The sequence below is a fragment of the Oratosquilla oratoria genome, chromosome 1 (assembly GCF_046742065.1).
Source record: "Oratosquilla oratoria isolate Oo_2021 chromosome 1, ASM4674206v1, whole genome shotgun sequence".
NCBI classification, from domain to species: domain Eukaryota; kingdom Metazoa; phylum Arthropoda; class Malacostraca; order Stomatopoda; family Squillidae; genus Oratosquilla; species Oratosquilla oratoria.
Window position 1 is genome coordinate 129180561 of NC_134777.1, and position 27500 is coordinate 129208060.

A 27500-nucleotide genomic window follows, 5' to 3' on the forward strand; every position below is an offset into this window, starting at 1 on the left:
TTCCCACCTCCTACAGTGGAGATTGGATTACGCAGTACACGTGTCTTCTTGTGCAGTTTTTGCGCATTGGGACCAGATACGATTTTGTTTAAGTCTATATTGCGCAGTTTTTAAGTTGACACCTGGGCAGCGCGTTGGGTCAAAGATGTGGCATTGCGCAGACGACGTTGCGCAGGTTGGGTCATTGAGGCCAATAGACTGCGGAAGGAAACGAAATTGCTCACATGCGCAAATTAAATGAAATTGCTCACATGCGCAAGGAAGTGAAATTGCGCACCTGTGCGAAGGAAACGAAATTGCGCATAAAGGAGAGTGTAATTGCGCGGCTGTGCAAATGACATGAAATTGCGCACGTGCACAAGGAAGTGAAATTGCGCGTCTCTGCAAATTAAATGAAATTGCGCACATGCGAAAGGAAATTAAATTATGCACATGCTTAAAGGAGAGTGAAATTGCGCACATGCGCAAAGGGGAGTGAAATTGCGTCGGCTCAGATGCGCAGGTTGACGCGAAATGGACCAGAGGTTGCACAGGCCGAGTCCACCTCTATTGACCGCTTCCCTACCGGATGGTACTTTTCCGCTTACTGTCTCTGCCGCCAGACGATTTAACTCACGTGTCTGTCGATTCGAGGTGTGAGGGAGGGATAGACCTGGAATTATTATTATTATTGTTTATCATTATTTATTAATATGGTAATTAGTTGTTATTGTTATTGATCATTAATTAATATTATTATTATTATTATTATTATATATCATTATTAATATTATCATTAATTATTATTATTATTATTATTATTATTATTATCATTATTATTATTATTATTATTTTCCCTGTCCGCCCAAACTCGATTAGATAAGGATTTTTGTCGATGACCACAAAAAGATATCTCCAAAGTTCGTTGCCCTCTTTAGAGAGTAGAGAGCTCACTGTGCAAGCGGACGACAGCGAGTTGCGCCGTCAGATTCGCAGTATTATCACTGTGCAGGATCATTCCTTGCGCAGTTTAGGTCTTGGAGTGAATCTTCACTCTGCGCAGGTGACGTCATGACCCCGTAGCTATCGACACATTCCGCAGTTGTACATTACGCAATTGTACATGGCGCAGTTGTCCATTGCGCAGTTGTCATTGCGCAATTGTACATTGCGCATTTGTACATTGCGCATTTGTACATTGCACATTTGTACATTGCGCATTTGTACATTGCGTATTTGTACATTGTACAGTTGTACATTGCGCAGTTGTACATTGTACAGTAGTACATTGCGCAGTTGTACATTGTGCAGTTGTACATTATGCAGTTGTACAATGGGTTTGGGTCGGCCATGCGTCAAGACTTATCTTCTTCGTTCTCTTCCTCTTCTTCCTCCTCCTCCTCTTCTACGTCTTGTTTTTCTATGTCGTCTTCTCCTTTTTCTTCCTCTTCTTCTTCGTCTTGTTTTCCTATGCCATCTCCTTTTTCTTCCTCTTCTTCCTCATCTTCTTCCTCATCCTCTTCCTCTTCGTCTTCGTCTTGTTTTCTGTGTTATTTCCTTTTTCTTCCTCTTCTTCCTCATCCTCTTCTTTTTCCTATTTATCGTCTTCCTCCACTTCTCTCACTTTTTTCTTCCTCTTGGTATTGTTTTTTTTTTCATCTACATCTTCCTTTTCCTCTTCTTCCTCTTCTTCGTCTTCTTATTCTTCCTTTTCTTCTTCCATATTTTCTTCCTCTATCTTGTTGTTCTTGTTTTTATTTTTGTTCTTCCTGTTATTTTAGGACATTCTCTCTCTGTCTCTCTCTCTCTCTCTCTCTTTCTCCCTCTCTCCCTCTCTCGCTCTCTCTTTTGCAATAACTCATGACGAAGAATAAGCGAAGGAAAAGAAGAGAGCAAGCGAAAGATAAAGAGGAGGAGAACAAAACAGAGATACAGAGAGAAGTGAGAGAGAGAGAGAGATATGGAGAGAGAGGTTGACCACAGAGTCGTGTTCGCAGGTTATAAAACCAGCAGCACAGCAAATCGTACATCCTCCCCTTTCCTCCTCTTCTCCCCTCCTCCTGCTCCCCCTCCTCCTCCTCCTCCTCCTCCTTCTCCTCCTCCTCCTCTTCCTCCTCTTCCTCCGCCTCCTCTCCCTCTTCTTTTTTTTCTTGCATCCTCTTCCTCCCCTCCTCCTCTCCCTCTTCTTCATGCATCCTCTTTTTCCTCCTCTTTCCTCCCCTCCTCCTCCTCCTCCTCTCCCTTTTCTTCTTCATGCACCCTCCTTCCTCTCCTCCTCTCCCTCTTTTCCCTCTTCTTCCTCATGCACCTCCTCCTTTTCCTCCTCTCTTCCTCCACCTCATGCAGCCCCTGCCCCTTCCTCCTGGTCCTCTTCTCCTCCTCTTCGTCTTCATCCTCCCTCTTCTCCTCCCCATCGTCCTCATCCTCCCTCTTCTCCTTCTTCATGCCTCCTCCTCCCTTTCCTCCACTTCCTTTCTCCTGAATCTTCTTTTTTTTTCTTCTTTTCTTCCTACTTCCCGTCCTCTTCCGTCTCCTCTCCCTTTCCTCCTTCCCCTCTCCTTCCTCCTCCTCCTCACCCTCCTTTCTCCTCATGTCTTCTCTTCCTTAATTCGTCTTTGCTCCTTTTCCTCCTCTGTTTCCTTCTTCTTTGTCTTTCTCCTTTTGACCTTTGTCCTTATTTTCCTCATTTTCCTCTTCTTTGTCCTCCTTCCCTTTTCCTCCTCCTCTTACCCCTTCTCTCTAGCACTCTTTATCTGTTAATTCTCTCTCCCTTTCTCTATTGAGTTGCATTTTATTGTAATTTTCCTTTTTATTTATTGATTAAATTATTTAACTCTGATTCAACGTTTCCCAACCATTTCCGACCATAGCAGCCCTTGCTATCATGTCCAAGCGGTCTAGCAGTCTAATCTTGTTATTAGAACGATAAAAGAAAGTGAAGTGCACTGCTTGATGATTTATTTTCTTGATTCCTTAGAACTGAAACAAATTGACAAAACTGTTTGTAGAAGGAACAAGAACACCCTAGAAAAATGAAAATAGCATGGAAAAAGGAAAATGAAAATAGCATGGAAAAAGTCAACTATGCACAACTAGGTAATCAATGATACAAAATATCAATGTGATTTTTGTGTGCATCACTTCCCAACTCAATTACATTTTGTTGTAAAATGGAATAAAACCGCATTCAGAGTTCGAATCCTGAAGATATACGAGAAGTGTTAAGAACGTGGACTGAAGACAGCTCGAGCGTGTCTTTTAATAAACACAGATAGATAAGAAGGTTTGTAAAATAAAAAAATGATTTGCAGAATTCAGAACGCGAATCTAGAATGTGCAGAAGTTAGTTAGGAAGTAGAAAGAATAGAAGAAAATATATAAATTGGTAACTTAATGAGTCTACTTATGAGAGGACAGACAGTAGAGAGAGAGTCAGAGAGAGAGAGAGAGAGAGAGAGAGAGAGAGAGAGAGAGAGGGGGACGTATAGTGTCTGAATTTATATTTTAATTACTTCTAAGTGTTTGAAAAAACTTGTTATGTTGGAAAATATATCTAGGAAAAGTAAACAAGCGTTTCCGTATTGCTGCGCTAACTTCCAACATTCTCTCTCTCTATCTATCTATCTATCTATCTATCTATCTATCTATTTATCTTTCCATTCTCTCCCTCTTCTCTGTCCACTTTTCTTTTTCTTCATCCTCTTCTTCCTCCTCCTCCTCCTCTTCCTCTTCCTTCTCCTCTTCCTCCTCCTCTCCCTCCTCTTCTTCCTCATGGATCCTCTTCTCCTGGCGCCATTTTTTTTATGTTTACCTAGTTACAATCTATAGAAAGTGATCTGTGGTCGGCGGGTCCCGTCTGTATTCCCATCGGTCAAATATGGCAATAAATTCGTTAAGCCTCTTGATAATCGTTGCATTTGTATTCGTACCCCAAAATTGTGTGTGCGTGCGTGTATGTGTGTGTGTGTGTACGTGTGTGTACGTGTGTGTGTGTGTGTGTGTGTGTGTGTGTATTCACTTGGTCTTTTGGATCACGTGTTCGACTCGTGATCGACAGCTATTACCCTCCTGGAAGAGAGCTCAGAGCTCGTAGGTCCGATCTATGGGTAATGCTATGACCTTTCACACACACACACCCCCGACTCCCCGCCCACGAGAGTCAGAGTAACGACCCGAAGCGCAGCTGTACCGAAATTAATTTCGGCCCTGGGCAGGATTCGAACCAAGCACTACGCGCACCACCATGCTAGTAGTTCATCGTTCTACCAACTGCGCCACCGAGTCGTGTGTGTGTGTGTGTGTGTGTGTGTGTGTGTGTGTGAGTGTGTGTATGCGCGCCATATATCAAACCTGACCCGCGCTGCTGCCCGAGATGACGTCATCGTGTGACGTCATTCATATGACGTCATGTAGGTTGAAACTCGACAAAAGAAAATCCGTCAACTTACAAAGGATTACAAAGGCGGAGCATGCCGACAGGAGACCTTTTGGTCCATATCTAGGTCGGATGCGAAAAAAAAATCATAATAATAATAGAATAATAAATAAAAACTATAATAATGTAAATAACAAATAAAATACATAAATAAATGCATAGGTATAGTTAAATAATAAACAAACAGGTAAATAGTAAATAATAATAAATTGACATATATCTAATAATAAATGAAAATCAAACAGACAAATGATAAAAAAACAAAAACAAATAATATAAGATAAATTATAATCATTACAGCATCTTGCTTAGGTGTTTATCTAAATGATTCTTAAAGCTTCGAACTGAACTACATTGCACTACCTGTGCAGGAAGTTTATTCCATTCATTAACTACACGGTTGGCAAATTTGTTTCTACCTACTTCCAAATTGAATCTATTTCCGGACAGTTTGAGACCATTGTTTTTTGTTTGATTCTCATTCAATGTGAAAATTTTGTCACTTTTGATGTTTTCAATTCCCTTTAGAATCTTAAAGACCTGTATCAAGTCACCTCTGAGTCTACGCTTTTTTAGGGAAAACAGATTCATATGTTTTAGTCGATTTTCGTATGATTTATTTTTGATATTTGGAATCAGTTTTGTGGCTCGCCGTTGTACTTTTTTCCAATCTGTCAATGTCTTTAATGAGATTCGGTGACCATACGGAAACAGCATATTCCAAATGTGGACGAACTAACGATTTATATAGCTTGTTAATGAGTAATGGACTTTTGAAATCAAAAGATCGCGCAATCAGTCCTAGAATCTTATTTGCTTTCTCAGAGGCTGAAATACACTGCTTGGATGATTTGAGGTCGTTACTGATAATTACGCCGAGATCTTTTTCAATATCCACTTTTGTTAACGAATTTCCAAATAACTTGTAATCGTACTTACTGTTATTTTTACCTATGTGCATTACCTTGCATTTACTTGTGTTAAATTTCATTAGCCACTTTTCAGACCATTGCTGTAATTTATCTAAATCTTCTTGAATATCTAATTGGTTTGAGTGATCATTTGCCATTCCGCACTTTATAAGGTCATGATACAAAGCCATCTGTGATATCTGGAGTTTATAAATTCTATATCTCTCCATGGACCAGCTGGGCGCCGTCCTCTACACCAGCTGCGAGTGCAGCCAGATGGTGGTCGAACCAGCTGCGCTGCAGGAACCATCTGCTCTACAGGACTTAGGTTTAGTCTACGTGGTCATTGATGTCATGCGTTTCAGATTGATTCGTTTCTGGACTTGAACAAGCTGCGCTTTTGAACGATAGTTTCTGGGACTTTGAGACATGACTTATTTTGCCGCGAAATTGTTTGGAAAATAAAGAAAATGGGAAGAAGATGGAAGAAAATAGATATTGGGAAGAATAATAATATGGAGGATGTGGAAGGGGATGACGATGAAGAGGAGGAGGAGAACGAGGAGGAGGAAGAATAGGAAAGGGAAAGGGAGAAGAGGAGGAGGAAAGGGAAGGGAATTACTCTCGTGTAAAGAAAATGGAAGGTGATCAAAATGAAGACGATATGGGAGGAGGAAGAGGAGGAGGAGGAAGAAAAGGAAGAAAGTTTCATCTGTCTTCTTTGTGTCCAGATCTATCAAGATAAAGAGAAGGTCTGCAGTGACGTGTGTGTGTGTGTGAGAGAGAGAGAGAAAGAGATAAAGAAAGAGAGAGAGAGAGGCAAGAGTCGAGATCTCTTTAAACCAAACGACGACGACGACGACGACCTGACGTCACGTCTGGTCCGTAGAATCGTTACTTTTTTGTTTTATAAGATTTCTATTTCTATCTATAATTTTTTTCTTATTTTCTTTGCCTCTCCCTCCTCCTCCTCCTCCTCCTCCTCCTCCTCCTCCTCCTCCTCCTCCTCCTCCTCCTCCTCCTCCTCTTCTTCATATTCGTCATCGCCATCTTTGATTTTATTTAATGTTCCTTTTATCTGTGGATGTTTCCCTCAGCTGATTAAAATCACCTGACGTCAGGTAGACGTAATACCCAAAGTCGTAAGAGGCATTGGAAAGTTATATTTCGACGATTCGACGAATTTGTTCAAGTCGACGAGTTTGGTCGAATAAAGTCGACGAGACGATTTGCGACGGGGAACCGCCTCATTTGTATTTCTTTTATGAATTGATGAAATAATTTATTTATTTATTTTTATTAATTTGTTTAATTTACATAAGCAGTCATCGTCTCACTATTCTCCCAAGGATAGAAGCGCTGGAGAAAGAGAGAACGAGAGAGAGAGAGAGAGAGAGAGAGAGAGAGAGAGAGAGAGAGAGAGGGGACACGGGGAGGACAAGGTGTCGGCATGGGTCCAGAAGCGATTAATTTTTTTTTTATTTGTTATTTATCTTATTTATTTATTTATTCGTTTTTCTTTTTGGGGGGATGATTCGGGTGTGATTTCTTTCACTCTCGTTCTCCTTTTCTCGCTCGCTCGCTCTCTTTCTCACCTCTCTCTCTCTCTCTCTCTCTCTCTCTCTCTCTCTCTCTCTCTCTCTCTCTCTCTCTCTCTCTCTCTCTTTCTCTCTTTCAAAATCTAAGCTGGAAAAAGAGCAAGTTACCGACAGCAGATAGCATCTCGAGTGGGACTCGGAGGGAAGGGTCAATAACACGCCGTCGCCTCGAGGAGGAGGAGGAGGAGGAGGAGGAGCCGCCGCCGAGGGGGAGCTTAGACCCGAGGTCGACCTGTACGGAGCTCAGGTTCGATGAGGGCACGGACGAGAAGGTACTGAGGAGGAGGAGGAGTAATGGTGCTGATAGAGACGAAGGGAGGAGGAGGAGGAGGAGGAGGTATGTTCGGGAGGAGAGTTTGTATTGATTCTGGGAAACCAAGGTCAACTTGAGCTGAGTTCCTCTCTCTCTCTCTCTGCCTCCATCTATCTATCTATCTATCTCGCTCTCTATCTTGCTCTCTATCTTGCTCTCTATCTATGCCTCTCTCTCTCTCTCTCTCTCTCTCTCTCTCTCTCTCTCTCTCTCTCTCTCTCTCTCTCTCTCTCTCTCTCTCTCTCACCAGCCCTCCTTCCTACTGTCACTGTCTCATTCTCCCCTCCTTTGTTCTCACTCTCCCCCTCTCCCATCCTCCCACTCTCCCCTCTCCCATCCTCCTAGTCCCCCTAAACTCCTCTCCCAGGGTCCCACTCCCACTCTCTGTTTCACTCCCCCCCCCCTCAATCCAAGGAGAACGGCAGGAGTGACATTTTGATGCCTATGAATGTGGGGAACCGCATCAGGCACTGTGTAGTCTTGATAGAGGGTGACCTTGGTGTGTGTGTGTGTGTGTGTGTGTGTGTGTGTGTGTGTGTGTGTGTGTGTGTGTGGGTTGTGTATGTAATGTCGTCATGGCTCTTGATTCTGTATATGTATTATTATGCAAATAACTAACCGCTGAGAAAGAGAATATACTCACTCGTTAATATATTATTTTTATTTTTATTTGTTTGTTTCTTTGTTTTATTTAGTTTGATTTAAGAGTGAGAGGCAGAGGCGGACGACTAAGTAGGGGTCGAGTTAATAAAATAAAATAAAAATCGTTTTGTTTACAAACTGAAAAGAGTAATTTTTTTATTAATTACTTCTTTGTTGATTATTTATTAATTTATATAAATGTTTAGATAAATATTTACTTTTGTTGTTGTGTAAGTATATATGTTGTTTTGTTGTCTAAGAAAGATCTATTTGGACGATAGCACTGAAGAAAAGTCATAAACGCTTTTGGTAAACATCAGATGCACGTTCAAAATACATATCCAGGATTATGTTATTTGTTTATATATTTATGTTCTGATAATATTCTTAAGTTTTGTGGAGAAAATTAATAAAATATCGTGCAAAGGAGCTGGCATCCATGATTGAGAAATGCGTGATATATAGAGTTGGACTTATATTTAACCAGTTCAAACTGGATTCACGAGCATTCGAATATCTTTTTATTTTATTTAATTGTTTATGTTTTACTTACGACAGTATTGACATTTGTGGAGGGAATAAGCAGATTATTATGAAAAAGATGAATACAAGTTGACGAAAAAAAAAAAAGATTATAACGAATAATTTTTGCATAATCCGCCGTGACAGATTACCTATGAAGGTGGACTGGGCACGTCGTCACAGTGTTGCCAAGAATTCAGTAATTCTTTTTTTTTTTTCTTATAATTTAGGACATTTCATATCTATTGCAAGCTTAAATCTTACAATTTGCGCTTGAAATTTTTTCCCCTCGCTTTCATGAAAAAATACAATAAAATGAATAGATAAATAGATAAACAGTCGTACCAAGTAAAGATGGCGCATCAAAGAATCGTCGGGCATGTGATTGGAATGCAAAAAAAAAAAATTATTTATAGTATAAAGCAGACATATTTTTTCCAGTTTTCCTTCAAAAAGGAGAAATAATTTGGAAAAGTGAGGTCGTATATCTCAACTCCTTTTATTCGGTTGATGTATCTTGAATTAAGTTTACTTTTATTTGACTTTGAAATGGGATTCGGTAGCATTTGCTATTGTGTTTATAATGCCACAGCGGTACATTGTTGTTGTTTTATTATTTTCCTCTTTTTCTATTTAGTTATTTTTGCATTACGTGCTTAATTTGATTACATATTACTATTGATTGCTTATTTGCATGTTTATTTTTATATATTAATTCTGAAAGAAAATATCTCGTTTTTATTTTCCTTTCATAGTTATGGAACATCTGTTTAATTTATTTATTTGATCATATTATTTTCGTCTATTTGAATTGATCAGTTTTGATTTTTGCTTTATTCTCTTTATTAATTATATAGCGTGTGTCTGATTTTATTTGTTCAAATTCATTATTTACTTTTGTTTGTTTGTATATATTAGTTCAGAAACAAAATCTCGAGAAGATGGAGTGACGGGGGGCTTGAATTAGGTCACTAAGACAGACGGGACTGACAGGACGGGTAGAGCAGAGCAAGTGGACTGTGAAGGAACAATGGCCGCTTTGCGAAGGAGCTGGAGAAGGCGGAAGATGTTGGTTAATAGCAAACAGTGGGGGGAGGGAATCTCTCTCTCTCTCTCTCTCGTGAACGTGTCATTAGTTATTAGGATTATATTTATGATTGGTTTATTTACGATCAGCGACAAGCAATTGACAGTAACGCCAGGTGGTGGGTGGGGCCATCATGGTAGATAGACCGAAGTTTACTGACGTTCATCTTTATGTCGTCAGTTCAGAGTTGATTCACGCCACTCTCTCCCAATCCCCAAGTAGAGATTGATGATTGAGGCATTGCTGACAAGAACTGTGAGTTGCAGAGAGATACGAAAAAGCTGGGATCGAGAGAAATCGTGCTTGTACAATGAGAACAGCTTCTTAGCGATCGCAGAGTCCGTTGCGGGCTGAGTGGGCCAGGCCTGCCAACTGCTCCGTACCCCGGGAGTCCGCGCCTCACCGACTCGGAAGAGTTGGTCGCCTTGCATCCGGTTTCATCCCCCCCCCTCCTCATCCCCCTCTCGTATTCCCCTCACACTTTTACTAGAATATTATCCAGTTTATTTTTTATTTAATAGAAATATATAATTTTGTGCGGGCTATGTTGAAATGTATTTCCTTTGAGATGCATTTATTCCGTATGTGATTTCATCAAACCTTTCTGTGTGACGTAGATGTCGGTCGGTTGACCGTTGCCATAGGAACCGGGTTTGCCAGCGACAGTCTGGGATGCTGTTTGTGTTGGTGATGGTGATGTAGGCGACTTAGTAATAATAATGACGAGAGTAATGTACAAATGATGACATGATGCAGTATTATGCGTTGGTGATAGGAAATAATTATGTTGCATAGAATCAGAATATGGAGGTGGGCGCACAGATGTAAATATGATGAGTTGACGAAAATTTGATTCAAATAAAAAATATTACACATTTTTTAGAGATTTGTTGTTTTAAACATTCTTAGTAATTGCGTAGGCAGTATATAATTTGTTTGTATTATTTATCTACACGTTTATTTATTTGTTTGTTTTGCAAATCCACGTTTAGCAGTAGTAGTAACGACTTTTCATATTCATTTGAAAAGGTAATAGTAACGTTGTCTCTGCGTTACTAACCTGTTACTAACAACGGCATTACACAGATTTATCATATATAATGTGGAAAAAATGATAATATTCATTTTTTGCCCGTTTAATCGCTCTGTGAAGAATGAGAGTAACCATAATAACGTATTTGTATCTGTAGGAGTTATAGTAACCGTATTGAAAAATTCTCCAGTATCTTCACCTTGATAAAATCACCTACAGACATCCAGAGAATTTGTTTTAGAATTAATGAATTAGATTGAAAAAAAGAAACGAATAAAGTAAAATGAAATCGCCTCTAATTAGCCAGAATGAAGAGTGTAAGGCGCGCCCTTGGTTTAAAGTAAATACAGTATTGATAAATGTTACTGTAAGGAGAGAGAAAAATAGATTAGATGTAGTTTTGTTCTGTCTGTGTGTGTGTGTGTGTGCGTGCGCGTGTCTCAGGCTGTAGAATCGTGGGGCAAAGGTGACGAAATAATACAGTTAGGCGTCTCCTGGTGTATACTCCTAATTCTAAACATATAAAGAAAAAGACTTCGTTTAATACATACATGCATACATACACATATATACATTATATATATATATATATATATATATATATATATATATATATATATATATATTCATACAAACGCGCGCGCACACACATCTACACTTATATATATATATACATACACATACAAACATACAAATGCATACATACAAATAAATACACACGTACATACGCACATGCATATATAAAAGATTCATTTTCATTCTAAACACAAAACTCTCGTCCCAAAGGTCCGGTAAGGAAATGTCAAACGAGTACACTGATTATATTTTTCGTCTTAATTATCCAGTGCTTCTGTCCTTTGGTGCGACAGAGATTGTATAGGGGATATTAAAGGAGAGCAACTGTGTGACTCTGGTACGTAGGGGTTAAAGTCCTGTATTTGCTGCATCACATTTGTGTAACCGGCAGCCTGTGTAGGCTAGAGAGAGCTAGAGAGATGAAGGAGAGAGAGAGAGAGAGAGAGAGAGGAAGAAGAGAGAGAGAGACGAAGCAGAAGAGAGAGAGAAAAAGAAAGGAAAGGGAGAGAGAGAGAGAGAAAGGAGAGAGAGAGCGAGAAGGAAGAGATTGTCTGGCCGCCTGCGTCTCTTTCACCTTTGCCCTATATACTTGGAGAGCCTGAACAAATGCACCTCATCCGCGAACCATTAAGGATCGATCTCAGGACTGCCGTGTAGCTCCCGAGGGGAGAGCGAGCGCGAAGCTCAATCCGGTCGTGTGCACCTGCCCTCTTTAGACGGTGCACAAACGCGAAAATGTCATTTTATTTAATGATGATGATGACGATGGCGGCTGCAGGGCTGCCAACTGTACAGGCACAATCTGGCTCGAGTGTTCTGTTGACCAGGACATACTCCCACCCCTCTCCCCTCTCTCCCCCTCTCCCCTCTCTCCCCCTCTCCCCTCTCTCCCCCTCTCCCCTCTCTCCCCTCTCTCCCCCTCTCCCGTCTCCCCTCTCACCTTTCCACATCCCCTCCTCCTCTCTCCCCCTCTCCCCCCTCTCTCTTTCTCTCTCTCTCCTCACTTCACCCTCTATCCTTTCCTCTATCCCCCTCTTCTTCCTCTCCCTCTTTCTCTTCCCCTCTCCCCTCTCCCTTCCCCTCTCTCCTCCCTTCTCTCCCCGTCACCATCTCTCCTCCTCTCACCCTCTCTCCTCCTCTCACCCTCTCTCCTCCTCTCACCCTCTCTCCTCCCCTTCCCTATCTCCTCCCAACCGCTCTCCCATCCCTTCCTCTCTCCCCCACTCTCCTTCCCTCCCCTCTTCCCCTCCCCTCCCCCTCCTCCCCTCTCTTCCCTTTCCATACCGTGGTTATGACAAATCACACCATTTTGGAGGTTGTTATTGAGGTTGTTAGAAAGAGGCTTCGAGGTTGTGACGGTAATCACCGTGACGTCATTATCCATGACGTGAAAGTGACGTCGAGTGACGTGTCACGTGGGATGACGTCATCATCTGGTAAGGTCCGGAACGCGACGTGACGTTGGGAATCTGAGGGTGTAACGTGTGCTGTGTCACTGTGACCTAGGGTAACCCGATTTTTTTTTTGCGGGGGATCCCTAGTCCTCTCACTTTGTCCTATTCAGTCGACATACATGGGGGAACACAATGGCAATTCTTTTCTCCCCCATACCACACCAGAAGGGACAGGTTCAAAGGAATAGCATAAAGGATGTAATGATAATAATGTAATGATAATAATGTAATTACAATAATAATAATGTAGTAATAATAATAATAATAATAATAATAATAAATCATTATCATATTGGGAACATGCGCCGGTCTGTGAAATATGACGTGTAGAGTCCGTAGACTTTTTGAATCTCTTTAAATACTGCGTCAGGGGGTAAGGATTTGAAGGGAAGAGGACCACGCACGCACGCACACACACACACGCACACACACACACACACACACACACACACACACACACACACACACACACACACACACACACATACACACACACATATCCACATACACACACACACGTATGAATATACATTCATATAAGTCCACTGCACGTGCATATACATAAAAATAACAGCACAAATACATTCAAGGACTACACTCGAGGTCAACGGTAAAACTTCATTTTTGGAGGGCGAGCTCGGTAGGTTGCCCTCGGGGCCTGACGGAGGTTTGGCCGCGACAATAACATCGTCTTAAAACTCGGGCACTCACAAACCCGCCATCTTTAAGGACGGAGTTGCCTCCCCCTCCCCCTCCCCCCGCGCCCCTACTGGAGGGAGGAAGGGGTGGGAGGGTAGGGAGAATAGGAAGAGAAAGAGAGGAAGGGAATTAGTGAGTGGGACGAGGGGAGAGAAAGGGGAGGAAGGGAGGAACACAAAGGAAGAACAAACAACAGCAGGCCTACTGGCCCTAACGAGGCTGTTTGTATTTACTAAACTAAGCTACAATTAAGAAAACAGGGCAGAAGATGAACTAACACTACTGCTACCACTATCCTGTCCATGTAAAAGGGACACAAAGGGGGAATGGCATCAAGAGAGGGCTGTAGGAGCACAAGGAAGAGAGAGAGAGAGAGAGAGAGAGAGGAAGGTTTGGATGGGGAGAAAGTGGGGGAGATAGGGAAGGGGGTGACAGAGGAGTGTGAGGTAGGGAGGGAGAAGGATACGGAGATGGGTGGGGAGGGTATGATGCAAGACATTACAGAAGTACCCACCCCCACCCCCTACCCCCTTGGGCGTTGCGTGCACGTCGCCCCGTCGCCCAACGGGGCGCTGAACGACTTGTTCTTGTTGTTAGTGTAAACGGTCTGTGGCATTCACGTCTTCTTCTTTTGCCCCCAATTAGCGTGGGCACAGAAGGGCACCGACTCTGATGACTCATTAAGTCGTCATCTCTAATTGCCCTGTTCCGCCCGTCGCTGGGTCGCCTCCTTTGATAAGCCAAGGCGACGACGACATGCGGCGAAGGGAAATAGGTTGTTTACGGTTTAATAAAATCGACTGGCCACAACTGAAATGCAAGGGAAAGTGCCACGCGGTATGGCAGGTGTCGAAATGCTCCTGCTTGGGAATGTGCATTCGAGTGGAAGTTAAAATTTCGAAATTATTATCATTGTTGTTACTAGAACTATTATTGTTATTATTATTATTATTATTATTACTATTATTATTGTAATTACTATTATTATTATCATTGTTATTATTATTATTGTTGTTATTCTCGCAAGTAGCTCCATTGTGTTTCCGAAAAAAAAAAATGTAAACAAGAAAAGGGAGGCAAAGGAGAAGGTAGATTAACGAAGATAAAGAAAAAATACAGGAAAGAAGAATTGGGAAAACAGAAATGAGGAGGAAGAAGAAGAAAAAGAGGAAGAATGATACTAAGGAGTATGACGTAGACATGCAGGGAGAGGAAGAGAAGAAGAAGAAGAAGGAGAAGAGCCAAGTCGAGGAGAAAGAAGAGGGCGAAACTGAAGCGGACGAAATGGACGATGGCACTTAGAAGAGTGAGGAGGAGGAGGAGGACGAAGTATAAAGGAGAGGAAGAAGAGGCAGGAGAAAATCATGGAGTAGGAGGAAGAGGAAGAAGAGGACGAAGCAGAACAAGTAAAAAGGACAACAAGGAGGAGGAGGAGGAAGAGAGGACAAGACAGAAGTGGAAGGAGGACACAGAAGGATTAGGGACAAGAGGAAGACAGAAGAAGGAGGAGGAGAAAGAAGAGGGGGAATACAAGACAAGAAAGAGGAAGAAGAAGAAGAAGCGAGGGAAAATAATACATAAATTAATAGGGAGAAGAGGAAGACTGGATAAGTAAGGAGGAAGAGGAAGAGGAGGAGGTGTTGAAGGAAGACAGTATTGAAGAGGAAAAGGAAGCGATGCCTCTATAATTGTCTGTAGATGAGAAATCACATTATTGTTTTTATAAGAAAAAGTATTACACGTTTCCGTACTCAGTTACGAGAGAGAGAGAGAGAGAGAGAGAGAGAATAGAATAGAAACACAAGTACCACATTGTACACCTCTTGACGTCACTGTGATATCACAGTATATCGTGACGTCATAAATCACACTGTGACGTCACTCCACATTGTGCTGTGACCGTATACATTATGACATGCTAGTACATACCACACATTGTGGTGTCTTGGCACACGCCGTGACGTCATCAGGTCACGTGATATGACGTCAGCTCTGACGTCACGAAGTCATTCGGACATACCATAAGCCAGTGCCCCCCTTCTTCGGCCCCTCCTACTGCGCCTCCTTCGTGACGACGGGCACATCCCTTGGACCCAGGGCCTTCCCCCAAGGGAACCTTGAGTAACTGGGCCCCGGGGGCGCCCTCAGGGAGGCGGGCTGTTGATCCCGAAAAGGAATGTCTTGTTAAATCGCCATGGTTACTCCCAGAACAGAGAGGGAAATTATCTAAAGTTTAGGGAATAATTATATTTATAAATAATTTGATAAATGAATAAATTGATGAGTGAGTTATGAATAAATAATTTGATAAATGAATAAATTGATGAGTGAGTTAACACTCGTAGCGTTAAACAGACAAAAAGTGGAGTCATTACAGTCTGCTGGGTTGATGTGTGGAGTGATACTAATATATATATATATATATATATATATATATATATATATATATATATATATATATATATCCTCTGTTTATTCTAACTTAAAGATTTTCCTCGGGAGCGTACGTCAAGGTATGGAAGGGGAGTTATCTCCTTCTTCCTTCCTCCTCTTCCTCCACCTCTTCCTCTTCCTACCCCCCCCCCCCTTGTATGCTGGACACGCAGGCCCCTCGCGACGCTTTCTCCTCTTGCTTGCTGATGCCAACGACAATGGCCTTTCTCTCTCTATGGGCTGTCGCCAAGCTTCCTCCTTGTCCCCCCACCCTCCCCCGTCTCTTCCTCCTCTCTTCCCTCTCTATCCCTCTCTATCCCTTTCCCCGCCTCTCCTCCTTTTCGTTCTCCCCCTCTTCCCTCGTTACTCTTCTCCCTTTCACTATTTTCCTCTTTCCCTTTCCCCTCTTCCCTCCCCACTCTTCTCCCTCCTCTTCCCCTTTCTCCTTTTTCTCCCCTTTCTCCTTTTTCTCCCCTCCTCCCTTCCCCTCCTCCTGTCTTCTCCCATCTTCCTTTTCCCCGGCTCTCCTCGCCTTGCCCCCAAGTAATTGTTGTTACTGTTATATATGTATATATATATATATATATATATATATATATATATATATTTTAGGTTCAATAATATATTTATATATATATATATATATATATATATATATATATATATTTTAGGTTCAATAATCGCTCTCTTGGCCGAACCTTTTTCAAAGGATTGATAAACATCGAAACACCTCTAACACAGCGACTCGCTCTCTGGCTTTTGTTCTGGCAGAGAACATACGATTTTATTCAGCCGAGGGGGGGTACTGGGGACTCCAAAGGACCTGAATCGATACAGGACTCAGAAACGGCGGACTAGAACTCCCATGAGGATGAGTTAGGAGGGACACATCATTGGAGTCTGCCTCAGGATGTCAAGGGTCCTTTTTTTTTAATGAGGATGACTTCGGGGCTGATTACTCAGCCCTGAAGAAACTCCACTCCAGACTTGTGACCCAAGTGAAAACGGTTTGAACAACTTGGGTCAAAGGTGGAAAGGTTGAGTCTCTTTGTAGTTTATTTTTGAAAAGTTGCTCATGGATGATCCACCAGGCGGACAGCTTTCCCCTGACCAGTGTTCAGGTGGTGGTGGTTGTCCATCCACGGATGCATAGAATCCACCCTCTTTGGCAGCGTTTTCCAACCTGGGGTGCTGAGGAGTGATGAACACAAAAATCACATTGATATATGTATCATTGATTACCCAGTTGTGCATATTTGACTTTTTCCATGCTATTTTATTTTTCTATGGTGTTCTTATTTCTTCTACAAACAATGTTGTCAATTTGTTTCAGTTCTAAGGAATCAAGAAAATAAACCGAGCAGTACACTTCACTTTCTTTTATCCTTGTAACAACAAAATAGGGGTGCTGGACTGCTTAGACATGACGACAGGGAGTGCCATAGTCGGAAAAGGTTGGGAAACGCTGCTCTATGGGGGATGTTCAGAGAGGCTGTAAGTTGAAGGGTGGAAAGGCAACAGGCATATGCAACGTCAGCGTGGAATTCCTAAAAACCCGGAAGGGAGCCCATGATCTATGGATTGCACGAGGTCCTGTCGACCGCTTGGCAGTCGCAGTCCGGTATCATTCCCTATGATTTATGGGTTGCTGTTTGCCATTAAGCACTCCGGCTCCATTCCTTCTGACTGGAAAAACGTCTGGTCGTCCCTGTCTGAAAGAGAACAGACGACTGTCAAGACTGCAGCAACTACAGGAGTGTTACGTTGCTCATTGTGCCAGGCAAGATGGCCGCCCATCTGTTGCTGGCGTGCGTTCATTCACACCTGTTAAAAGTTCCAAAGGCCTGAGAGGTGTCTGGGTTCACGACCAAAAAATCAACAGCTGATTGGGTCTTCACACTTCGCGTTTTTGTAGAACGCCGTCGTCAGTTTCATTAAGGGATTCTTGCATCCAGTGTTAGATTTCAAGAAGGCGTTCGACTCGGGACATCGCTCGGTGCTCTAGGATCCTCCGATCCTTGGGATTCCTGTGAGGAGTATTGGTTTGATGTCTATAGGAGGCGTGTCCTGTTAATTCAGGAGTGAGGCAAGGGTGTGTCCGCAACCCACACATTTCACCACCTGCGTGGACGAGGTATTGGACAGCGATATCGATCAATCACGTTGCAGAGCCTCCGTTGACAACACAAAGGTCACTGACCTTGTCTTTGTCGACGATGCTGTACTTCTTGCGGAGTCATGGGAGGTATTGATGTCTTGGACTCGCTCAACCAAGATATTGCGTTGTCGATATTTATGCAGGAGGACTTTGATCCGAATATTCAAGTCACTTGTGCTCCAAGTTTTATTGATCGTCTATTAGACGTGGGCATTGAGTGCTGGCTTGAAAAAGAGACGTATTGTCTTTGGTACCAAGTGCCTTCAGAGAATTCGTTGGGTATCGCTGGAATGAGATTGTCAAACCAGAGACTGTGTGCTGTGGGACTTCGGACCCTTTCATACTAGGCAACTAGTGACGGTCACTAGTTGCCTACCATTATCTTGAATTGAGCCTTTCACACTACGTCACTGCGGTTGCCCGGTTGCGCAACAGGCTATGGCTGTTGCCCGCTCCGGTAACAAGTGACCGTCACTGGCAGTTGCCGTCACCGACCGTCTCTTTTTCTTGACCAGCAAAGCCAACAGAAGCACCTCCTCCATTGATGCCATTCTTTCGACTAATGAGATGATGAGAAAGGATTCCACAACTCGGTGACAGTCACTGGTTGCTTGCAGTTGCCCGAGACTTTCACACTAGGCAGCTAGTGACGGTCACTAGTTGCCTAGTGTGAAAGGGGCTTTATTCAAGGCGTGTTACCAGCTTGTTTGCCTCATGTTTCTCCCGCTCACAGGGTTCCTGTCTCCACAAGAGACAACGCTCGGTGGAGACAACCCACGGAGACGTCCACAGAACTCATGGTTGGAACAGAGTCTACCAATTCTGCCGAGAGATGTGTGTAAGGGATGGGATTGGTAATGGCTTGTGAGTGAAGCAACGCGCCTCCAAGCGTATTCTCCCAGTGTGTTATAATGATGAGAGGTCTCGGTCGACCTGAGCTTTCTTCAATCCAGAGTCCGCTTCCTCAAAAAAAAAAAAAAAAAAAAAAAAAAAAAAAATATATATATATATATATATATATATATATATATATATATATATATATATATATATATATATATATATGCAGCACTGCAACCAAGGGGTTAAAAGCCAAGCAATGTACCCAGGCTCCTAATCCCCCTTGGGTCTGTGGCTGAGGGAGGGAGTGGGAGGGACGTCCTCCCTCCATCCCCTCCACAAGCCCCTTAGCAACCCCTCCGTCCCCTCCGTCGGCGGATCTGGGGTCTCTGTCAGGTCCCCTGGGAGTTACGGGGGAGTGTTGTCTGGGTTGTGTATCTTGTGTTTAAGAGAGAGGGAGAAAGAGAGAGAGAGGGAGAAAGAGAGAGAGAGAGAGAGACGGGGGGAGGTCAGTGATGATAATTATTGCTACCTCTAGTTTCACCGACTAGAAACCCGCAACCCCATAGTAGTCGGCAACGGTCCTCAAGACCTCAAACCTCTCCTGAGAGATATGTTGTCTGTGTCATTGGCTGGGAAGAGGAGAAAGATCAGTCGCCGGTTTTGTCGGATCTTGTGGAAGGAAGACAGGTGAAGCTCGTAGGAACAGAGTGCCAGCCCACCGGGGATGCACCTCCAGATAAAGGCGAGGACCTTTGGTGGGGTTTGAAGTCAAGTGGTAGGGGGGAGCTGACTCTATCCGACGTCTCTCGCCGTGTTAGTGATGTTGTATGATGTTTTCAAGCCAGATTCTACCACCACCACCACCAAAGGCCGTATTTGATGTACAATAACCAGCGCTTCTATTGGTTGATTTACGAGAAGATTAGAAAAATTTATGGTTTGGAATGACAGGTGGTAATGGACATGGAACTTCCTAGTGTAGGCCTTATGGTCTCCTGCAGTCTCCTTCATTCTTATGATTTTGTGTTCTTAAGTCGTGGAAGGAGGGAAGCAGAAGAAAGAACGGCCACGAGGATATAAGGCCCCCTTCACAGGTATCGACTTTTCGCCGTGAGCCGTCCACGGCACGACGTCGTGCTCTCAAATCACTATGGGTATCCATGGACGCTTTCTCATTTCACGACCACAACCACGCGTGCAAGCTTCCGTAGACACCCATGGTGATTTGAGAGCACGACGTCGTGTCGTGGACGGTGCACGGCGAAAAGTCGGTACGTGTGAAACGAACCTAAAAGAGATGTGACAGGAGGGAACCCGCTGCGACCTGTGCGGCAGTGGGGAACCCTGGTACCGCAAGATGGCGTCGCAATTTCCGCGCCGGCATTATAAGACCCTAAAGCCGGAAATTGCCCCCGGGTCGGAGGTGTTGCACTGCCTTTTTTTTTTTTTTTTTTTTTTTTTTACTTTAAGTGCCGGATGGTTTCGACCGTGTAGCCAGAGTACTTAGGGCAAAGGTGACGACACCGGGGTCGAAGCTGTTAAGCGCCTCCCTGTGTAACCCCCACCCCCTGGATGTTGCTATTTTGTCACCAACGCTTCTATCCTTGGGGACCGAGGAGGAGGAGAGATAGGAAACAAATTGCTGCGTGACTCTGGTACGTAGGGGTGTGTTTAGGTTGGAATGGAACTTCCATTGTCCCCAGGTGATTTTATTCAGATCAGGCGGGGTCTCTGGTCTGAATTGAACTGTATTCAATCGAGACCCGGTCTTAGACTCGTTTCACACGTATCGACTTTTCGCCGTGCGCCGTCCACGACACGACGTCGTGCTCTCAAATCACCATGGGTGTCTATGGATGTTTTCACACGTCACGGCCACGACCACGTGTGAAAGCGTCTACAGACACCCATAGTTATTGGAGAGCACGACGCCGTGCCGTGCACGGCGCTCGGCGAAAAGTCGATACGTATGAAACGAGCCTTAGACACAGATGAATAAAATCACCCGGCGACAGAGAGAACGAGAACAGAAGTCATATGGTCAGTCGAGGTAGGAGGACGTCCACGACACGTCTTCCGCCGTCCACGACACGACTTCCGCCGTCCACGACACGACGCTGCCTCACCTCCGCCTCAGGCTATGTCGTCTATTAAGAACGTAAGAATGAAGGGGACTGCGAGAGAGCATAAGATCTCCTCTCGGCAGTTCCATATCCCTTACGACCTGTCATCCCAATCCATAAGGTTATCTCCTCTTGTCTGTGGTTTGACGAGTTTCCATATATATATATATATATATATAATCTTGCGGATTCCATCCGGTCTTGTACCAGCGTGAAGATTTCATTCCAGATTACCTTTTGTACATTAACATGATTAGCAGTTCTGCATCTATATCCTGGATGTCCTCTCGCCATCCGGGAAGAAGACCCAACACACACACACACACACACACACACACACACACACACACACACACACACACACACACACACACACGCATGATGACGCAGTTGGTAGAATTCCCGGCCGCCACTACTGCGGTCCGGGTTCGAATCCCGCCCAAGGCTGAAATAATTTCAGTATCGCTGCGCTGCGAGTCGTTACTCCAACTCTCGTGGGCGGGGAGTTCGGGGTGTGTGTGTGCGTGTAAGGTCACAGCATTATCCATGGATCAGTCATATATATATGAGCTCTCTTTCGGGAAGGAAATACCTGTCGATCACGAGTCCAACACGTAATACAAGACCATGGTGGTGAATCACGCACCACAGATTGCAGTGGAAGGGATGATGGACACTGAAGGGCAAAAAGTCGACCTTTTTGAATGTGTCAATAAAGACTCTCTCTCTCTCTCTCTCTCTCTCTCTCTCTCTCTCTCTCTCTCTCTCTCACACACACACACACACACACACACACACACACACACACACACACACACACACACACACACTCTCCTTCCTCCTTCTCTCTCTCTCTCTCTCTCTCTCTCTCTCTCTCTCTCTCTCTCTCTCTCTCTCTCTCTCTCTCTCTCTCTTCCCCCTTCCCTGTCTCCCTCTCCCTCTCTCTTTCTTAAGATTTTACGTCGTGGCGACGTCGTGAACGGCGTTTTGTCGTGACCAACTCGTGCGAAAGTATCCGTTGATATATACATACACACCGAAGAACCTTTCTCCCCCTTATAATAAGGGTAGCCGAATCAAAACCCACATCGTTCCCACCCCACACCTATCCAAAACCTATTCATGGCCCCTCTCTCATCTTAGCTCCTCCTGGATGAAGGGTCATCCCTGATCTCCGCCACATTGTTCATGTATACCAGTGGTCTGGGAGTCTGAAAGCGGCCTAGGGATGGCTGGAATATAAGGTTGGCGTCCTAATAACAGAATATTATTATTATTATTATTGTTGTTACTATTATTGTCATCCTCATCTCCTTCTTCTTCTTTATTATTATTATAATTGCCAATACCAGTTTTATGTTTTTTACTGATTTGTTTTCTTTCGTTCCCAGCCTGATGCCAAAATGGTGTTCGACGTAATCTCGCGCATGGAGGACACGGAGCCGTTCTCCGAGGAGCTGCTGGCGGCTATGAAGCGCCTCTGGTCGGACACCGGCGTGCAGGAGTGCTTCGGGCGATCCAACGAGTACCAGCTCAACGACTCGGCCAAATAGTAAGTCGTCGTCGTAAGACTTGTTCCTCACTCGTCTCATACGCTGAACAAACCTGAAGTCGCGGAAAGTCTTCTGGCGTTCATACGTAGATTTTACAGGTTTTTTTAGTTTTTATTTACTTATTTATTAATATATATATATATATATATATATATATATATATATATATATATATATATCACAAAGTAATGTCGTAGCACATTGGTGACATTATACTAATGACCCGCTTCCGGAGAAGAATAGGCGAAAATAAAAAGATCCGTATATTTCGATCACTATCTGTGATCCTCTTCAGCAGAAGAAGAGGATCACAGATAGTGAAATATACGGATCTTTTTTACTTTTGCCCATTTCTTCTCCGAAAGTGGGTCATTAGTATATATGTATATATATATATATATATATTATTCAAGAGAATTGTGTGGCTTCCTTGCGGACCAGAGCACGTCCCTCGTCTTATACATTGATCAAGTGTGAAGACACACGCAGGCCTCTTGCGTCCGTATCGAGTATTTGTTGTGTTTTATTGATGTAGTCACTAATTCCGTGACTTTTTTAGTGGTACCCCTACGGACCAGAGGCTTATATTTTGTCTTTGCGCCGGTCTGGTATAACGACACACTTCACTCTCTCTCTCTCTTAGTGACTTTAGTGGCAGGTGGCATCCCTACGGCCCAGCCTTGTTCCTCCCGTGTCTTGTACACCGATCATGTATTATTGTTTCCTTATAGTTTATTATTATTTCTCTGTCAATTTATTATTATCATTTACGATTTACCTGTTTGTTTTTTATTTAACTTTACCTATTTATTTATTTACTTATTAGTAATTATATTATTATAATTTATTTATTTGATTATTTATTATTTATCATTTCGCATCCGACCTAATTATGGACCAAAAAGTCTCCTTTGCAATCCTTTGTGTAAAGAAAGAAAAAAAAAAAAGAAAAAAAAATGTCGCTAATTTAGTGCTCTTATTGGCACCCCTACGGACCAGATACATGTCCCCCATCTTATGCCTTTTTTTTCCATTCACCAATTTAATGACTTTAAGTGACACCCTTACGGACCAGAGCCTTGTTGTCCCTCGTCTTATACGCCGGTCTGGTGTCCGCACTTGGCTTGTTTATCCCCGCATCGAATAATGACTGCATGTTTCATGCTGTCAGCATATGGACTTTGTGACCTCCCCTACGGCCCAGAGTCATGCAGCATTCTTTCGTGATGTGAGGGCAGTTTCCACCCAAAGAAGCGGATTTAATCCAAGAGAGGGAAAAAACCTTCTGTGAAATTTTCACAAATTAACTTCAAAATTATGAATAAAATCACCTGGAGACAGCCAGAGTAAGAAGCCAAGTACCATCCGGTACGGAAGGAGAACTAGCGCTTATTAATTCGTGTTTGAGGTCGACCGTGAGATTTCCTTCAAGGGTGAGCGTTGGGGGTATCAAGGGATGTCGTCCTTGAGCAGATGACTTCGAAAAGCCCCCCCCCCGAGCTGAATAAAATCGCGTGGCTGTCACCAGAATAAAGTATATAATGTATGGTGATGCACTATTGTTTTGCTTCTGGTTAAACGCCAGACGAGACAAGGGTTCATGATATATGACGCCAGGCGATTTTATTCGATTGAAAGGGGTCTTGGTCGCCCGGGGACCCCCCTCCTCCAAATTGAGAAACTCACGAAGTAGACGCAGCCGGAGGTTAGGCGAGGTGTTCCTCCTCCCTCAGGTAGGTCCTTCTCCCTCAGGTAGGTCCTCCTCCCTCAGGTAGGTCCTCCTCCCTCAGGTAGGTCCTCCTCCCTCAGGTAGGTCCCCCTCCTTCAGGTAGGTCCTCCTTCTGGTAGATCCTCCTCCCTCAGGTAGGTTCTCCTCCCTCAGGTAGGTTCTCCTCCTTCAGGTAGGTCCTCCTCCCCCCAGGTAGGTCCTCCTCCCCCCAGGTAGGTCCTCATCCCCCCAGGTAGGTCCTCCTCCCCCAGGTAGGTCCTCCTCCCCCAGGTAGGTCCTCCCCCCAGGTAGGTCCTCCTCCCCCCAGGTAGGTCCTCCTCCCCCCAGGTAGGTCCTCCTGCTCCTAAGTAGGTCCTCCTTCCTCAGGTAGGCCGTCCTCCTTCAGGTAGGTCCTCCTCCTTCTGATAGATCCTCCTCCCTCAGATAGGTTCTCCCTCAGGTAGGTCCTCCCTCTGGTAGGTCCTCCTCCCCTAGGTAGGTCCTCCTGCTCCCAGGTAGGTCCTCCTCCCTCGGGTAGGCCCTCCTCCCTCAGGTAGGCCCTCCTCCTTCAGGTAGGTCCTCCTCCCTCAGATAGGTCTTCCTCCCTCAAGTAGGTCTTCTTCCTTCAGGTAGGTCCTCCTCCCTCAAGTAGGTCCTCCTCCCTCAGATAGGTTCTCCTCCCTCAGGTAGGTCCTCCTTCCTCAGATAGGTTCTCCTCCTTCAGGTAGGTCCTCCTCCCTCAGGTAGGTCCTCCTCCCTCAGGTAGGTCCTCCCTCAGGTAGGTCCTCCTCCTTCAGGTAGGTCCTTCTCCCGGAGGTAGGTCCTCCTCCCTCAGGTAGGTCCTCCTCCCTCAGGTAGGTCTTCCTCCCTCAGGTAGGTCTTCCTCCCTCAGGTAGGTCCTCTTCCTTCAGGTAGGTCCTCTTCCTTCAGGTAGGTCCTCCTCCCTCAGGTAGGTCCTCCTCGTTCATCGTCGAGATGAGGACGACCTAGGGCGTCTGTTTACTCACACGAAGCGGCAGGAGCTCCCGTTGTCGTTGCCTCCGGGGGGAGGTCCTAACGAAGTCTGCAGAAGGCAGAAGGGTTCTCGAGCTCCGAGTCCTCGGCGTTGGGGCGTTGGCTTCTCCTGAAGGGGGAATCTCTCCTGGTCCTTCGACTTCCTGCCTTCTGCCTCTTCCCTCTTCTTCTTACATCCTCTTCTCCCCTCCTCCTCCTCATCCTCCTCCTCTTTCCTTCTCTACTTTCCTCCTTTTCCTCCCTCCCCCTTGTCCCTCCTCTTCCTTCTTTCCTTCCTCCACTTCTATCCTCCTTCACCCTCTTCCTTCGTCTTTCCCCTCCTCTTCCTTCCTCTTTCTCCTCCACTTCCTCTTTCCCCTCTCCTCCTATTCTTTCTCCTCTTCCCCCTCATCTTCCTCTTTCTCCTCCTCTTTCCCCTCTCCTCCTCTCCCTCCCTTTTACTTCCTCCTTCCTCTTCCTCTTTTCATCTCTCGGTACGGTGACGGACTCTATGAACTTTTCTCTCTCTCTCTCTCTCTCTCTCTCTCTCTCTCTCTCTCTCTCTCTCTCTCTCTCTCTCTCTCTCTCTCTCTCTCTCTCTCTCTCTCTCTCTCCTCACATTGGGTATTGACTACATAAATTTCATGAAGAATAATATTGATCGTTTCTCAACATGTACTGCCCCCACCTTCCGTCCTTAAATCTCTCTCTTTCTCTCTCTTTCTCTCTCTCTCCTTGTAGACCACCACCTCCGTGACTTGCCTTGTCCCCAAGGATAGAAGCGCTGGTTATTTAAGACGAAATGCAAATTCTCCTATTCTTCTGTTTACGAATGCCTTGTTTATCTCTCTACTCCTCGTCTTCTTCTTCCTCCTCTTTCCCTCTTTTCTTCTTCCGTCTCTTCTCCCCGCTTCCTCCTCCTCCTCCACCTTATCCTCCTCCTCCTCACCATCCTGCTCTTACTTTCCTATATCATATGTATATTTTCCGTAATCTCGTATATTTCTCTTCACATTATTATAACACACACACACACACACACACACACACACACACACACACACACATATATATATATATATATATATATATATATAATATGTGCGCGCGCGTGTGTATGTGTGTGTGTGTGTGTGTATGTATGTATGTATGTATGTATGTATGTATATATGGTCTCCTAACATGTTTCCTTCTCTCCAGTCATTCCCGTCCGCCCTTGGTCCGCCACTGGCCTCCCGACTTCTTGATACCTTCCAGCCCCAACTCCCCCTATCAGAGAAATCTTAATCTGCATTTACAGCTGTTGTTTGTCAAGCTCCCCCCCCCATTCACGTACTCGCCTACCCTTTCACCTAGGCTTTCTCCTACTCACCTACTCACCCGTACCCACTCACCTGCTTAGCCTCACTTACTCACTCCCACCCTGTTGTTTGTCCTTCGCAGATGACCACGACTTCTGGTCAAAAATGTAATATATATATATATATATATATATATATATATATATATATATATATACATACATACATACATACACATACACACACACATACCAAAGGCTCTTACCCCCTAACAAGGAAGGTAGCAAAAAGAGGCTTTAAATCCACACCAGCATTCCATCCCCACATACTCCACTCCCATTCACCCCCACTCCCTCCCTCTATCTTGGCTCCTCCTGGATGACAGGTCATCCCTGCATCTCGCCCACTGCCCTGGGTCAGAAGCAGTGTCGCAAGACAGTGCAGCCACAGCAAAGCCGCTTCATTACATCAGCGACCACCCCCCTCTCTCCTTTCATGCAGAAAAAGAGAAGACCGGAGAAATCCCTTAGAGCTGCGTCAAATTATTTTCTCACACATACTCCCTCACTCCCCATCCCCCACCCACGCCCTCTCATGCATCACAGCATCATCCATACACAACCATTCTCCATTCACCCCTATCTTCTGTCCTCTCCCGTCCTTCCACAACAGACATTACCCTCTTTCCCAATGCCCATTTTACCCCATCCATCCATCTCATCCTTGCTCGCCCCCTCATGTTCACTCCTTCTACCTCTGCCTTCCACACCTCTTTACTATTCTTTCTTCACTCATTCTTTCCATGTGTCCAAACCATCCCAATACTCTTTCATCAACCCCATCTCTCAACTCCCTCTTCACCCCTATTCTCCTCACCTCCTCGTTTCTCTCTCTATCCAGCCTAATAACCCCCGTCATAGCACCTCATCTCACACACATTCAAACTTCTCTCTTCCTCTCTTATGTTCCATGTTTCTGCCCCATACAGTGCTGTCGGCACAATCACTCCTTACAATCTCCTAGCATTCATTCCCAAATGTCTGTTTCTCATTACACTTTTTAATCCCCCAAGGCATTTACTTGCTTCGCTCAATCTGTATTCCACCTCCGCCTCTACTCCCTTTCACACCACATTCACA

General features: G+C 44.3%; 1 protein-coding gene across 7 annotated transcripts in view; it reads left to right on the plus strand.

The window, feature by feature from the left end:
* Galphao (G protein alpha o subunit) overlaps positions 1-27500 on the plus strand; it is a 264299-nt gene that overhangs the window by 200369 nt on the left and 36430 nt on the right. For all 7 annotated transcript variants that reach the window (XM_076187683.1, XM_076187677.1, XM_076187712.1 and 4 more), the window contains one exon: positions 22198-22358. In XM_076187683.1, coding sequence (XP_076043798.1) covers positions 22198-22358 — 161 coding nt within the window. The remainder of the gene's footprint in view (positions 1-22197; positions 22359-27500) is intronic.